Raw genomic sequence first — 15,794 nt, 5'->3', positions numbered from 1 at the left:
GCTGCATCTGCACAGCCTGTTTGAATTTAGCAGTACAGGAACAAAGATGAAAACATTCTGCCTGGAGGAAAAACACTGTCAAGTATTCCCACGTGGCTGGCCTTGCTGTCAGGACATCTTCATACTGCATTGCTTAGACTGCTCCTGATGCACGTCTCTATTAGAGCTCTTATTTTGTCATGTTTTCTGGTTTTCTTTTCCCACCTCTTCCTCAAAGGACTATAAAAATTTCTCTTTTGGGGTTGTTTTTGGGGATGTAAGGAGGTTCCTTAACACCTATTGTGATGGTCTCTTTTCACAAAAATCATCTCGAAGGGGAATCCCCCATTAAATATTAACTGTCCTGTCATCAGGCGGTGCATTTAGTATCTGCAGGATCAAAGCCACAGCCACCCACTCTCCCGAAGTGTTTACCAATCCAGCCACGGGTGAAGCATTAGCTACATTAAGAGGGGCATGGATTTAACCTGGAACAGTCCAGAGCAGTGGCCGAAGCAAATGCCTATTATTAAATAATGGAATACTTTCCATTCATTTGCACAGCGGTCCTCTGGGATGTTAGGGCTAAACAGCAAACCAGGCGAGAGGCTTGCTGGCTCTAATTACACCGCTCGCTCTGGCCGTTCCTCCCCGCCTGCTGTCACCGATCTACATGCTAGCGTGGAGAAGGCAACTGACTCACAGGGGAGGGACTTGAGACGCTGAAAAGAGAGAAAAGTCAGAGTTATTTTGCGTTTTCTCTGCACACCAAAATGCTGCGGCGGCACCGGAGCAAGGTGTTTGGACGTCACGCTGCAGCGGTGCTGTTTTGTCCGTGCGTGCAAGCAAGAAGGGACTGGGCAGGATTGGAGGGAGGGAGGGGCACACTGTAGGCAACTGATCCAGGGAAAACCTCCTCCTCTTTCTGAGTGTTGGGGGGCCAGAATGTAGCAGAGGTTTCTTGGGGATGGGACACCAGGGGAGGCACGGTCCTGCCAGGTTCACTGGGCATGCTGGGACCCGGGGACGGAGCGATGGAGTGTCTGTGGTGCAGAGCAGCAGCTTGAGTCCTTCTCCAGGAGATGCTGTCCCGAGAGCCAAGCACATCTGTCAGCTCATTGTCTGCGGAGCAGAGAACAAAGAGAAAGCAACAGAAAAAATGCAAAATGCATTTAAAAATACTCTTTCATTTCCCTTTTCGCCAGAAGCAGAAGTGCTTAAATAACAGAGGACAAAAGCAGCTCTTGCAGTATTTCCAAGAATCGGGAAAAATAAAAAGTCCTCTGAGAAGCGTTTTTATGAGCCTTTACCCTGTGCTGCCAGACCTGGGAAGCAGGAGGGGAACCCCCGCGATTCCCCCCCCTTTAACGCAAACACCAGCCCAGCGGCTGCGGTACTTCAGAGCCCGTCACTTAGCCTGGCTACGTGTCCCCTGTTTGTTTTAAAATCAAACTTTCAGAAAGGTACGAGGCGATGTTTTTTTTTTTTTTTTCCCATTGGTATTTTTCTTCTGAAAATGGATTGGCTAAAAGACTCAGCAGAATTTAAAATCAAAGGGGTAGAGATTAAAATCTAAAAAACCAATAAGGAAAGCATTGCTAAGAAATAGTTCTGGGAAGTGTGAGCGACAGTAGATTTAAGAAACCTTTCTAGCCAGATGAAGCACCCTGTCTGGGTACAAATGTCCTGTGACTGCTCACGTACTTACAGCACTGGGTTACTTTGGCATTACATGCAAGGGGATTATATTTTATTTTACTTTATAAATACTATTTTATGTAACTCAGAATGGGTACGAGCTACAGTGTAATTAAGAGCAGGAAGACTTCCTGTGGGCTGGAGGCTGTTGTACGTATCGTGAGGTGCTTTTACTCCAAGCCAGGTGAATATTTGGTCCTGTGCAGGGACTTCAGGCAGGGCTGCTGGTGGCTTTTCTGTAACAGCGGTGGCAGCACAGAGGTGCAGATCCACTGGTGGAGGTGCTGGGCTTGTTCCTTGATCAGAGGAGTTGTGTTGTTTGGTATCGTGTGCTGAGGTTTCATATTGCACATCTGAGAAATGAGTATCAATAGTGAGAAGGCATGCAAACAGAAATCAAGCATCCTATGTATCTGGTTTCCCAATTACAGCAAGAATCTGTCCCTGTTGAACTACTTCTAGAAAAACCTAAGCTCCGGTGAGAATTCAGAGCATCTGCCAGTTTCACTGTGCACCAGCTCTACGAGTCAGCCCCGAAGTGGCTCAGTTTGCGTGCTTCAGTCTCCATGCAACCAGTGCCAGAGCTGGATTTCCATCTAGTCCTTTCCTCGCCTCTCCACCCAGCCTGTCTCCTACCACACCAGTGGGGAGCTGCGTTAGCCTGAAACAGCAAAACATTTGCTGAGCCCCTGACCCACTATGACCATTAATGAGTTATTTGACCTTCTGGTGCCCTCCGTCAAGTAAATTTGGCTGAAATCAAGTCTGGCAAAAAGCAGATGGTGCACCTGTGCAGAATGTTTCATTCCTCGGTTTGCTTAATTTCTACATAAACATTTAATTTTAATATGTACGTAAGTCTTTTCCTGGCAAGAGAAGTGTTCAATGATGTGTTTAAATTAAATGCTGTTCCTTTTGGTTATAACTGGGAAGGTTCTTGAAATTAAGTAAATTTTGAGAGTTTTGCTGACCTGATGTCCTTAATTTGTCCTTGATTTTTTTTTATTTTTTTTTTTACTTTTTAAGTCAAGCCTAATGATAAAAAAAAACAGTTACATTAATACTGTCTGTAATATTCTTCTAGATGGACAGCAGATCTGGGAAATGGAGGCAACAGTGGATAAAGATAAGAGCCAGCCTGTAAGTATGCAAAACATTGGATGTCCTCTCGTTGAGCTCCTCAGACAGCAACTTGTATTCAAGGGATAGTTTTCAAAGAGCGTCTCAAAAGCAGAAAGAGTAGCTATCTGACTGCTGTGATGACCAAATGTCAAATGCTTCAGCAGTAGATGTGTTGGAAAAAGAAACTATTCATTTAGCAGTAACCCACAGCAAATTGAATAACTGCTAGATTTTGTGTTCATGCAGAAGACTCTATTGTATCAGCCCAGTTTTGAAAGAGTCCTCTGCAGGATGCTGGCTATACTGACTTCCTTTTGCCTGTATGGAAGTCTTGGGTGCTCTGTGCTGGGGAGGACAGGATTTGCACTATAGTATTTAAAATTAACATTGATCTTTCAAGGGAATAGGCCTCATTGTTCCCTTTGCTTAATGGGACCGTACTGTAGTTGTTCAGTGCATTTAGGAGCTAGCACTTGCATTGCCATGGGCCATGCCTGTCCTTGCGGAAGAGAATGAGACTCTTGCTGTTAATTTCCGTGGAAGCAGGATCCGGCTGTCTATAAGTAAGAAGCCTATAGAATAATCTAATTTATTCTAACACACGGAGGGAAATCTGCAATATTTGTTGCATTTGCCATAAGGAAATATTTTGTTGCATTTCCCATAAATTTAAGGGGACGGTTATCTTGGCAGTGGGCTGATCCCACTTCATTCACTTGATGGGAGTTTGCCAACAATACTTGTTTATCAAGCACAGAATGGCTAACAGCACTGCTGTATTTACCACCATTCTGTGTGTTTTATTTGTAGCTAAGACTTCTCTCTCCAAGTTCAGGACAACATCAAGTACCACAGAGGATGCAGTACATAGAAACCATAATACCAAAAATCTTGGCAGTTTTTCACCATCTGCCCTTTTTTCCTTTCTTCCTCACATACCCTTCTTTGTAGGGATGAACTGGGAGGTTTCTCTTCCTGTATCTCTGAACACATAATGCAAGAGACACACCCAACAATCTGCTGTCGGCCTCAGTTACTAACTCTGCACTGTCACCTTTCATTGTTTCAGAGCATGCTTTTTGTAGAAATACCAGAGTACCGGAACAAGCACATTCGCACACCTGTGAAGGTGAATTTTTATGTCATCAATGGTAAAAGAAAAAGAAGCCAGCCCCAGCATTTTACCTATCACCCAGGTAATTGCCAAGGACAGAGCAAGTGGTTGCCTTGTTCTCATGAGCAAGATTTTATTTTCTGCTATGTTGTTTTGTTGCCATTACCTGAGAATCTAAATTTTACTGTTTTAATTCAGTTGAGTGCAGCTAAGCTTCAGCTACTGTTTGGTTTAAAGGGTGCCTGTGATTTAGGATCAGGAATTTCCCATAAGTTTAAGGGGACAGTTATCTTGGCAATGAGCTGATTCTGCCGTATTCACTTGATGGGAGTTTGCCAGCAACTTCAGTGGGAGCAGTACACAGTTGACGTGTACGACACTAAGATAACATCAGATCTGGGAAAATGTAACAAGGGCTTGGTAAGGAGGAAGAAGAGCAATATATATTCTTCAGAATGAGGCTGGTTGAGAAAAATATGAATGCTTTTCTGATGTTCTTCCTCTTGGGAACTGGTGAGCAATCTCACAATAAACGCAACAGGATTACTAATGAGATTCCCAGAATTTCTCAGCTTTGGCTGGGATAAAAATATTGTGAGAAAATTGGAGTATTGTGCTTGTGGAAACCAGAAAGCATAAAATAATAGTACCAGATTTTTTGCAAGCTTTAAAATGATGTCTTAATTTGGCTGGTTTCTAAGGACAGGCAAACATTCATTCTGGTTCTTATTTCAGTCTCCTCCAGCCTATAAAAATTTTTGGTTCTCTCCCCAAATTTAAGAACTGTATTAGAACATCACTGATACAAAGGTTTCATATAGTTGCTAAATTGTTCTCCTGTGGAATAGGAGAACAGTATTGAGGAGTACAATACTATTTCAATACAATCTCTGAAAGAGACCACTTCAGAGTAGAAAACCTTATACTTCCCCAAAATAATCCTGTTGCATGACCATTATATGGTTTCCATTGCGTGGTATTTCTGTATCAAATTTTAGTGAAGATTTGACAGAATAAGCATTAGAAATGTCAGAATTTGTCTTTAGAGGACCATCATTTGTCCACACCAAGATTCATACAACTTCTACTAAATCATGGTCATTTAAATGATGGTGTCCGAGAGGTCGTCAGCTCTCTGCTGGGGAAGTTACATGTAACAAAGGAACTAAAAGAAAGCCCTAAAATAATTAGATACTGCGTTTGGTCACTAGCTAAATGTTTGACAGAAAAATTAGTAGTTGTTTACGTCATAGGATTTCTATTTACTCAGTCTTGCTTTGAGATGCAAGTACTACAAGAAACACCTATGGGCTTGTTATTTTGCATATTTTTCAGAATGGCCCTTCAATGAGTTAATATATGAGCTAAAATATTGCACTTTACAAATTTCAGAAATTTGTGGTTAAATAGTTGATTAAAGATTTTCAGGAATATCTTACTACAAAGCTCTTTCAAGAGAAAGCCTCCCTTGTTTGCGTATTTATTAAGCTCAATGCCTGTGAGATATGAGCTTGCACATGCAAATCTTGTAAATGGCCTAAGTTTCTTTTTACTCCAAGGAAAACCTCTCTGTTCCTCATCAGCCTGTTACAAATAACGTCCTTTGCATGCTTTGTTCTAGTACCATCAATCAAAACAGAGCCCATTGATGACTATGATCCAGCCTTAATCTGCAATACAGTACACAGTGGTCTGGGAACAGTCACACAGCCCTACTATTCACAGCACACAATGGTCACCGAATCCCCTTCCTGTCTTGTGGCCACTATGGCTCCCTGCCAGCAGTTGCGCTCAGGCCTTTCTTCTCCTGATTCGCGATACCATCAGCAGAATCCGGCTGCTGTAATATACCAAAGAAGCAAGAGCCTTAGCCCAAGCCAACTGGGCTACCAGCAATCCAGTCTGATGGCTACACCGGTTGCTATTTCAGATGCCCATAGGTCGGTGCTGGTGCACACTGGTTCCCCAGGCCAAACTTCAGCAGTGCTCCACCACTCTCCGGGCAACCAGCAGTCCTCTCCAGTGATTCACTATTCTCCAAACAACCAGCAGCTGAGGTGTGGAAGTCACCAGGAATTTCAGCACATCATGTGCTGTGAAAATTTCACGTCCAATGTTGCAAGACCCAGCCAGCCCCAAGTTAGTCAAGCACAAAGGTTAAGTCCGAGTTCATATCCTACCGTGATCCAGCAGCAGACAGCTTCAGGCCAACGAGCAGCGAAAAATGGACCACCAGTCAGTGACCAGAAAGAAGTATTACCAGCTGGAGTCACTATTAAACAGGAACAGAACCTGGACCAAGCGTACCTGGATGACGGTAAGCATTGCTCATCACTTGTATGGGTTCATTGGAGGGAGGGGGAAAGTTCGTGAATTAGAGATCCCACCTGTTCCTTGTCACAAAAACAATGTGGCCTTCTTTTGATGTGTATTTGCTGTTTGCTCATAAAAGTAAGTTTTGGTCTTTCATCAGTTGCATTTTTGGTAGATGGCAATGGACTCTGGCAAATGAGCAAAAAAACAAGAGTGTTCTGCAGAAACCTTCAGTCTTGCTTTGTGACATGGAGTGAGCTGTCAGGTTTCAAGCTGTTGCCATTTTGTTTCCCTTTGCCAAGCATTAGTTTGAAAAATGGAGAAACTGAAACAAAATGCACTTTTAAATTATTTTTTATTATTCATATCAGGGCAAAGTCCACTCTGTAAAACGCTTTTGTACATTTTGTACCAAAAAAAGCCCATTGAAGAGTCTATCAAGGCCTGTAATGAATGGGGTAGTGCTGCAGGCAAAACTATTGCAGATGTTCTAGATGAACAGTAGGACATTGATAAGTAAAACAATGCTGTTTCTTTGTGGTGAGCCCAGCAGATTTAGCCTGTAGGAATGAATATAAGTTAGAGTAAAGCTTTCTTTGAACATATCCTGCTTATTCTTAGGTAGGGAGCTATTGGCAAACTGGTTGATTGGTTCTTTCATTAAAGTAGTGTCGCTGTTCCTTGCAAGAGGAAATCAATGCAAAGTTAGTATTTGCAGCTGGCCGCTGCAATCATAAAGGCGAGCAGCAAAACCTACATTGATTTTAGTGGAGCAGAGTGCAGTTGCTGGATGTATTGCTGCAAATATATGGTGCTCTTATTCATAGCGTACAGACCTGATTCTCACATATATTCACTGCTCCTGTCCTTACAGTCTAGGTAACTGCATGCATGATTTGATCCCATGAATGTGCACAGTTATGTGGTTTGCAAACACCCAGTGGCCTGGGATTTTTCCTGTAGTTACCTACCTAGAGTTGTGAAATTGTGCCCATGGAAGTTTCGTTTTCTTAGATTCAGGTATTGAGTGCTCTGTGGTTGTGTCATCTACAGTCTTCCCAGTCTTCACTGCTGCTTTTGTGGGCAGAGTAGAGCCTGTTAGTTGAGCAGTTGAGGCCGTTTCTCTCTGTTTGAAATGCAGGTGACACATTTTGAGTGCCATGACTGTAAAATCTGGAGAGTTTTTACTAGTATCCTTGTCTGAAGAGGAGTGTTGAATTGGGCTTTAACTGTGAATTTGATTTAGGAGGAGATTTGCTAGATCTGCAAGAAAACAGCTAAGAAAGATCCACTTCCCGTCAGGGAATAGGGCATGATAAGAAAGCAAGATAATCTTTCTGATGATAAAACTGAACACTCTGTTCTGAGGTACCTTTACTATGAGAAAATGAGAGCTTCTTCCACATCTCTACAAATACTCGGTACAAACCTTGTAAAAGAAATAAAAAGAATGAAACTTGAAGTTAAAGCTAGCAGACTTCAGAGTAGAGCCAAAGTCCACTTAAATGAACTCCCAAAATGGACTGCAAAATTAATTTCAATGGGTTTTGAATCAGGCCAGAAACATGTAAATAGAGCATGGCTCACAGGGGATGTGCTTGACCTGTGAGCCATTAGGCAGAATAGCAGCAAGTTAGAAATGAAATTCCAGGCTTCTGCTTGGCTGACTGGGTCATTCCAAACTGATCTCAGACTAGAGATTAATTTATCAATTCTGCCACTCAAGTCGAGCAAGGTGAGTTTGGTTACATGTAGCCTCCTTACTGACCTCAGTGAGTTTACATTAGTTAGAAGTCTGACTTGGAAAACTGTGATTTACTTTAGGACTTTGCAAAACATTTGATTCTGAAATGTTCAAGGCTTGAATTGAAAAGCCACTCTGTTTGCTGCTGGGGGAAAATGACTCAGAACATAACAAAAGCCATATTTTTCCTAACTAGAAAGTTTATTTTTGTGCTTTATAGTATTAAAAGAAACCAAACCCAAAGGATTATGGAGGCTTTACCCTCAAATCCCTTTTATCCAGAAAGCTATTCCGAGATAAAGTGAGCTGTAAGGCCTTGCTGTGATTTTTCGTGGATAGATGCTGAGCTGATGGTTCCCCAGCTAGGCTTGGCATGAGCGTGCTGCAGTGCCACTGGTGTACAGACTCCAAGGCAATGGCTGTTTCGGTGTCTCTCGCTTCCCTTCTCTCCTCTTCCCTTCCCCCATCTTCCTCCTCCCTCCTCGTTGTTCTTCTTTCTCCATATTTCTGCTGACAGTCCAGCTTTCGACCCTCTCTGTAGTTCTGACCTCCTCTTCTCAGCTCTCGTCCTCTGCCTTCGTGGTTAACGCACAGCCCTGCAGTTCTGGGCTTTGCTTCTATTCTCAGCTCTGCCATGAACTTCTTGTGTGACCTGGGACGAGCCCTGCTCCCTCAGTTCCTCATTCCTGGAGCTGTTCCCTCTCACAGAGGGTACAGTGTCCCATTGTTTGAGCTCTCCTGGAAGTGACCAAGAATAACATCTCATAGATAACACAATTACTGTTTCTATTTACTTCTTCAAACTGCCATTGCTGGCAGGGCCCTTCACTATTTTCTTCTCTGCTACTGCTGAAAAAAAAAAAAGAAAAGATATTTGGCCTTCTTTCTGAGCCCATGGTTTGTTCTTTCCTCAGTCTTCACTGCTCCACGGGGCACATAAGATCAGGGCTTAGCATGTCTAATCTCTCTGTGCATCCTGCCATGTAAAGATAACAGCCAGTCCCACCTCCACAGGAGGATTACTGTCAAACATGTGACTGTAGTAGCATCATCGGCATAGCCGAAACAGCGAGGACCTTAAGGCAGGTGATGGCAAACATTTGCCTGTCTGCTCAGCTTGCCTGTGCTGTGTGCAAGGAGCTCTGCGCATAGCAGCTGCACACCTGGTGCCAGCCGTACTGGGTACCTTAGTGACAACTTCAGTGTGTCTGTGACACATTTCTGGCCGTACTGCAGATGTGGAGATCTGTCACGTGCTTTGTTTGAAGGAGACCTTTGTCCTTTTCTCCTCTTACCTGTGCTACCTTAGGGCAGCAGGTGCCCTGCCCAGCCTGTGCAGCCCCCTTGCAATTTCTCACTTTACTTCTCCAAGGCCAAGTGGCAAAGTGTGGGGCTGCTGGAAGAAAGGCTGGAGCCTCAAGTCCTAGAGGCTGCGTTGGGAAAAGCAACCAGCAGGGAGCCTGGTGCAGGTTGGATGTTGCCTCCCATATGTGTATCTCTATATACATATTCCTCTGGACACCATCTCTCTGTCAAAAAAACCCAACAAACAACAATATAAATAGATCTGTAACTTTTTGATATGAAAAAGGGTAGAGAGAAATCCTCAGAGGAAAGGACTACTCATGAAAGATTGGCAGAGAAGCTGTTGTTACTCACTTCTGCCTCACAGACCCATTGCTGTTGGGAATATTTTGGGAGAGAGGATGAGCCGTGGTCAGGAAAACCTTCGGGACACAACAGGTAATGCTGGCAAGAAGTGATTAGTTAGTTCAAATGAAGTGAATACTGCAGGAAAAGAGAGTGCTCAGCATGTTTCAGATGAGGCCTCATTTTCATATTGTTCATAACCAGAGCCAGCCACAGTGGTAAAAGCTACACCACCAAGCACAAAACCTTACCGAGTAGAGCTGCCTTCTTCCGGGACGTTCAGAACAATTGGCTTAGCTATTTAAAGCAAAAGCCCTGTTAAAAAAATATAATTATTTCCAACACCATCCCAAATCCATTGGTGCTGACTTCTGTAGGGGCAGGGGGGAGAGTGAGGGTGACGGGGGCTGGGGGCAGTGGCCGTGCCCTGTGCCCCTGCTGCAGAGCCTGGGGTTGCTGCACAGCCCGGGGCAGCCGCTCAGCCGCCGGGTGCTGCAGTCCCCATCTGGGACACAGAGAGACAGAGATCGTGTGACAAGAGCAACAGGAGGGGAAATGCATCGCAGACAAAGCTCTCTGGTGCGACACGATCTGCAAGTGCCTCGTAGAGGTTTGTTGTAAAGCACGGGGTTAGGTCTTCCCCTATACAACCAAACGGACGTGTAGCTGTTGTCTTGCATGTTACCAACTTGCCTGCCTCGGGTTCAGTCCTTCCTTTAGGTTCGGCTGTCATGTTGTGCACTTTTTACTTTACAAAGAAAAATGATTGTCATTATTCAAACGATAGCTATCTAACCACATCTGACAGCCAGAACTGTCTGTTTGATACAGGATCTCTAAATTATTTTTGGTGCGCCAGTAATCTTTAATGGGGAGGAGAGAAGCAAGGCAGATGGTGTGTAGTGGTTAATCAGACTGCCGATCAGCAGAGATGCTTTAGAGTGAATTCATGTATTTCACAGAAAATTTCAGATGCAGCAGATAGTTCTTCAGAAAATGAATTTGCAGGGTGTGCAGTGTGGTGCCTGTAAATCACCCGGCACTTTCAATCACCTTCACTACAAGCAGCCTGTTAGTTTGGGAGTTCTGCTCGCCACCACAGGAACCATTGCCCTTACTCGGAATGTGCCAGGTCTCTCCTTTTACTTTTTGTGTTCTTTCTTTCATTCAACTGCAAGAAAATGCACAGTCTGAACCCACGGTGGCATGAAATCAAATTCAAATCTCTTCTTTCCTCCGTGGACGGGAAAAATACTTTCTGAGCCACTTTTTCTGCGTAGCCACGTAGCTGTCAGGCCCAGGGCCGAGCACCTCCAGGAAACCCCAGCTCCCCTGGGGAAGCAAAGCTCCTGTGTCAGCCCTGCATCAGCAGCAGCTGGGCTCTGACCTCCTTTCTGCCAGCGCTGGTCTCTTGCTGCCCACTCTGCATCTGCGCCGGTCCCACAGGTGCCTCGGGAGCGTGCATCCACCGACACGTGTGTGGGTGAGAGGAGAGGGTGAGCACAGCCTGGGGGAAGGAGGATGCTCTGCTGCTGTCTGCAGGGCACTGTCCCCACCTCAAAGCCAGAAGTCTTTTGGGGTTTCAGCTCAGGTGGCGGCATGGCACCAGCACCCTCCCCAGTCCCTGCATGGTAAGGGTGGCAGAGCCACCAGCCCCCTCAGCTTGGTGCCAGCTGGGGATTTCCCTGCGCTGGGGGAACCTCAGCTGCAAGGTGAAGGCAATTTACACCCTCCGTGCATTATAGAGCAGCGGAGCAGCACTAAGAGAGAGCAGGGATCCGGCCAGCTGCAGAGAAGCTGCCTTTCTATTTTAGCACTGTATTGATCTCCTGGCCAGGAAGCACAGAAGATGGTGGCTGTGGGAACACGAATTGGTTTGATTTATATTTGTCTTCATCATGCATCTACACTCATCAAATGCACGGAGGAGAAGAGCGACCCGGGGCAGGGGGGAAATGTTCCTGTTTCCTGGTGCTTTAGACAGGAGGGCATTTGCATGTTGCAAATGGGCTGTCGTTCAGTAAAGGCAACAGTTTGCACCAAAAAAAGCCATGCTCTGTTCTTAATTAGAACTACTTTTCATAGAAGGTGTGGTCATTTCTGCTCAGACAGCGTTTGACTAAGAGTGAAGCATGTATGTTCGCCACCGTGTTTTGCTCAAGCACTCTAGCAAATCAGGGTGTTCATCAGACTCATTCCTGATGCTCTGACTCACTTTATTCCAGATTTTCTGTTCTCTGCTGGGACTCGATGCCACTCCTTGGGTACACTACATGCTTTATTTCTGGATCATTGTTATTGTATGCTTGTGTTAGGATCTAAGTCCCCCATTCATGTTCCGGAGTCTTGCTTTTGCTAGGTGTGATATGAAAAAAAGAACAAAAAGGTGGCTCTGTCCCCAGAGCCTGTGGTCTGCTGGTAGGAATTAGAAGGATCATTCTATCAAGAGGCAGGTCTCCTGGGTTGTGTCTGAGCACGGTCTTTCAGCAACATATTTTACTCCTCTGTACCTCGGCTTACCACTAATAAAATGAATCGTGTTATCCTTTCTCCTAGTACAGTTAAGCATTTAATTAACTCATGTTACTAAAACTCACATGGACTGTCAGGAAGAAAAAAATGGCTGCATACTTGAATAAGAGCTACGTATCTGTGTTGTTATGGCAGACTGGCATCTGATGTTGCTCTTCACCTCTTGAAATTATTCACTATTTGAAAATTCAGCCCTTTTTCAAAAACGCTATTTTCCCAATAGTTCTTCTGAATGGCTGTCCTGCCACCTAAAAACATGCAAAACAAAGCAAAGTGAGAAAAAAAAACAACACACATACATCTAAAATCAGCAGTGGAGGAAGGAAGAAAATGAATCAAGTGATTAAAACCATAGTTCCACTGGCACCTCTTTGTTCTCGAGCTCAGGAATCTTTAATTGGTGCAGTAAGTGCCCACAGGCAAGTTGTGTTACAAAGCGTTTCCTGTTCAAAAGAACATGCAGACTCCATTAGGAGACCACAGGCACCGCCGCCAAGAACTGACAGTGCAGGATGGGTACGTGAAAGCTTGCTCCGTGCCTCAGTGGGCAGGGTCCCACCAGCAGCCCGTGCACCAAGACAAGAAAGCCCAGTCCTGGCGATTTGTTGGTGGAAGGCATGCCACCGTTTGAAGATGTAAGCAGCGGGCTGTTATCAGCAGAAAGCGCTTCGTTTTCAGAAGGCATCAAGCAATTTGCAACGATAGTTTTGAAATACTGGCAGAACTACTTGAAAAAAAGAACTTGTTCATGCAGTTGGGAATTGAAAGCTTCTAAACCACAATAAAGTCCTTTCCCAGACTTGCTGTCCATTTACTCCACGCTCATGGCATTCCTTAGACGGTCTGAATCACAGACAGCAGACAGCTCTTATACAGACGACCATAGACACCCATCTGTTGGAAGACATCTGCCAAAACAGACCATGCATCTACTTTTATTCCTTCAATCCACTTTCAGTTTAAAGGGATAACAACAATAACATTTGTTAGTCCGGTGACACTGCTCGTTCAGCGTGGAGGAACAGTAACGAACTAAAACAATTCCAGAGCAGAAGGAAGCAGGCAAAGCTTTTCCCTGGCTCTTACAGATGGCCGAAGCGGGGCACGGAGCTGCTGAGTTGCCCAAGGTGATGCAGAACGATGGGAGGCATGGCAGAGCTACTCGCTCCTTTTTCTGTCTTTCCATCAGACTCACTCTTTTCGTAGCGTGTATATCAAAGTGTGCTATCCGCTTTCTAGAAGTGAATGAGTGCCTGCTGGCAAGCAATACGTTACCTGTCACCAAGAACAGGTGTGGCTGTTAGAAACACCCTCGTTTCTTGGGGAAAGCTTGGAGAAAGAGCAAAGCTGTCACACGAGCAAATACAGGGTGTAAGAAAAATGAATCAGTGGTCTTCCTGTCAGCTGGGGGTGACACTGAGGGCTCTACACAGAAAGTCTTTTAGTTCAGGCAAAGTCATGACTGTTTTGACAATATTATTTTTAAACGGGTCTTTGGAAATGAGACGCAAGAAATGTGCAGGTAGCACATTTGTAAGAGGAGTGTGCAAAAGCAGGGAAGGAGGTGAACTCCTTCTGGAGCCGAATTCACCGTTTTGCCTCGAACCAGAGGAGCGCTTTCTGGAAGCCTTTAACGAGGCTTGATTTACACTTAGGCAGCTCACCACAGAGCTATGCTGGTTAAGGTGGTTGAGTTTTTTTCTTTTGCTAACACAGCTATTATGGTATGAGCCCTTGTAGAGACACAGCTCTGTCGGTGTAAAAGCGCTGGGATCAGCACGGCCAGTGCCAAGGCAGGGAACCACCACCAGCTGCTCCCCTGAAAGCCTTTTGTGCATCCACATGGGGAGGGCTTCACGCAGCACCAGTGCTGCTCAGCTGGCCGAGCTTGCAGGGGTAGCTGCAGCCTGTGTAGCCCGATGGATTGGCACATGCAACATGGGCAGCAATTGCAGCAGCTCAGCTCTGTGCCTTTACCACCTCTAAATGAATCCTGACGTCGGTAACTCCCAGCAAAGATGATGTAACGTGCTGGATTCGTTTATTAAATAGATGCACTGCTGGGGGGAGCTGTGCCCTCCCCGAGAGCTGCTCTAGCAGCTAGGTGTGTACTTGTCCTCCCGGCTTATCTTGTTATCTCCCCTTTATAATTAGTACTGTGTAATTGAATATGCATGTAACCAGTGCACGGGCGTGTGCCCACATGGCAGCTCAAAGATTTTGCTCATTCTTTGCAATTTCATTGTGAGCCTTGGAATTTTCATAGTGATTTCAAGTCCCTGTGCAGGTGACTGCAGCAAAATAAGAGAGTTTTTTTCTCTTAGTGATCTTTTCAAGTCCAAGCCAAGAAAATACAAAACCTTAGAATTAGGAGCCTCAATGTTTTGATCTTTCAAAATCCAGGCAGGCAAAAAAAATGATGCCGTTTTGGGGGCGGAGGGGTGATTGCCTGCTTTTATAACCAATCTCATGATTATTAGGTGCCTGACTCATGAGCCCTGAGCGCCTGCATTTGGCATTGCTGCTCTTTGCAGTTTCATTTGTTACAAAGCGAGTTCGTGTTAAGAATGTGCAAAGGTAGGTGAAGGAAGTTTTCTCCCCTTCCAGTACAGTGTAATGGGGGGGATTTGCTCCTGCTGAGAGGGCGAGCGAACAGGCAGCTCAAGGCGTCTTCAGACTGCACTTCTGAAATCTTGCAAGCAGCTGCGAAGAGCCCTGCTGCTTTGAAAAGTTTGGACAACATCTGCACGTTTAACTATTGTGAAATAGGATGCCTGGCAAAATTAGCCATCTTAAAGATATACAGGCTATTTATGGTGCAAACTGAAAGCCGGTTGTAAAGTCTAAAGCTACAGAAGAATAGCTGGATTCGCAGCGTTACTCACACAAACAGAACCCCTCCAGCTGAGTACTGCCAGGCAGCGTGGAGAGCTGGTGTGGGGCTTCTGGTCCATACAGATTTTTTTTTTTCACACAAGAATGAAGCCTTATAGGTTGTTTATTTAAAACTCTTTCTTTTTTTTTTTTTTCCACCTGGTTTTCATACATTATTTCTTAAAAAATACAATCCTGAATATTTGTAATCCCTGAGCACTTAAAAAATGAGGACAAATCATCTGAACTTCCCATGAAACACAGTATTCTTACAAGAGCTCTAAATAATGAGAGCTAATTTAGCTCCAATTAGTGAGAGCTTTTCTGCCCAGCAGAAGCTGCTATGGCCTTACACTCCCAGATCGTTTTATAGTGCTGCTTACTCACCAGTTCCAAGAGACTTCTCTGCTCTAATTTGGATGCAGTGTGTTTTCAGAGGAATTTTAAAAGCAGACTGGACAAATGCACAAGAAGACAATTCTGCATTGGCTATGAGAGGTACTAAATGACCTAATAGGTCATTCCTACTTCTGTGATTTGAAAAACAAGCAGTACATCTGTAGTCCTGCCAGCAGGAGAGGCAGAGATAGGGGGGAACAAAGCAAATTCATGGAGACCATGAAACTCCCTTCCCAGCATATTAGTTTCTAATTTGAATTTCCATCCAGCTGCTAACTTTCACACTCTTTCTCTGTGTTTACCAAGAAGAAAACAGAGGAAGGTAAAAGCCAACCTAAAATGCATAAACAATGCAGTTGTGTCTGAGTC

At 44.7% G+C, this 15,794-nt stretch overlaps 1 protein-coding gene across 9 annotated transcripts in view; it reads left to right on the top strand.

The window, feature by feature from the left end:
• Window positions 1-15,794, top strand: part of NFATC2 (nuclear factor of activated T cells 2) — a 108,392-nt gene that overhangs the window by 68,296 nt on the left and 24,302 nt on the right. For all 9 annotated transcript variants that reach the window (XM_072026603.1, XM_072026605.1, XM_072026601.1 and 6 more), the window contains 3 exons: window positions 2,762-2,817; window positions 3,869-3,995; window positions 5,535-6,230. In XM_072026603.1, coding sequence (XP_071882704.1) covers window positions 2,762-2,817; window positions 3,869-3,995; window positions 5,535-6,230 — 879 coding nt within the window. The remainder of the gene's footprint in view (window positions 1-2,761; window positions 2,818-3,868; window positions 3,996-5,534; window positions 6,231-15,794) is intronic.

The sequence above is a fragment of the Anas platyrhynchos genome, chromosome 21, assembly GCF_047663525.1.
Source record: "Anas platyrhynchos isolate ZD024472 breed Pekin duck chromosome 21, IASCAAS_PekinDuck_T2T, whole genome shotgun sequence".
NCBI classification, from domain to species: Eukaryota; Metazoa; Chordata; class Aves; order Anseriformes; family Anatidae; genus Anas; species Anas platyrhynchos.
This window is presented reverse-complemented; position numbering and strand designations above follow the sequence as displayed.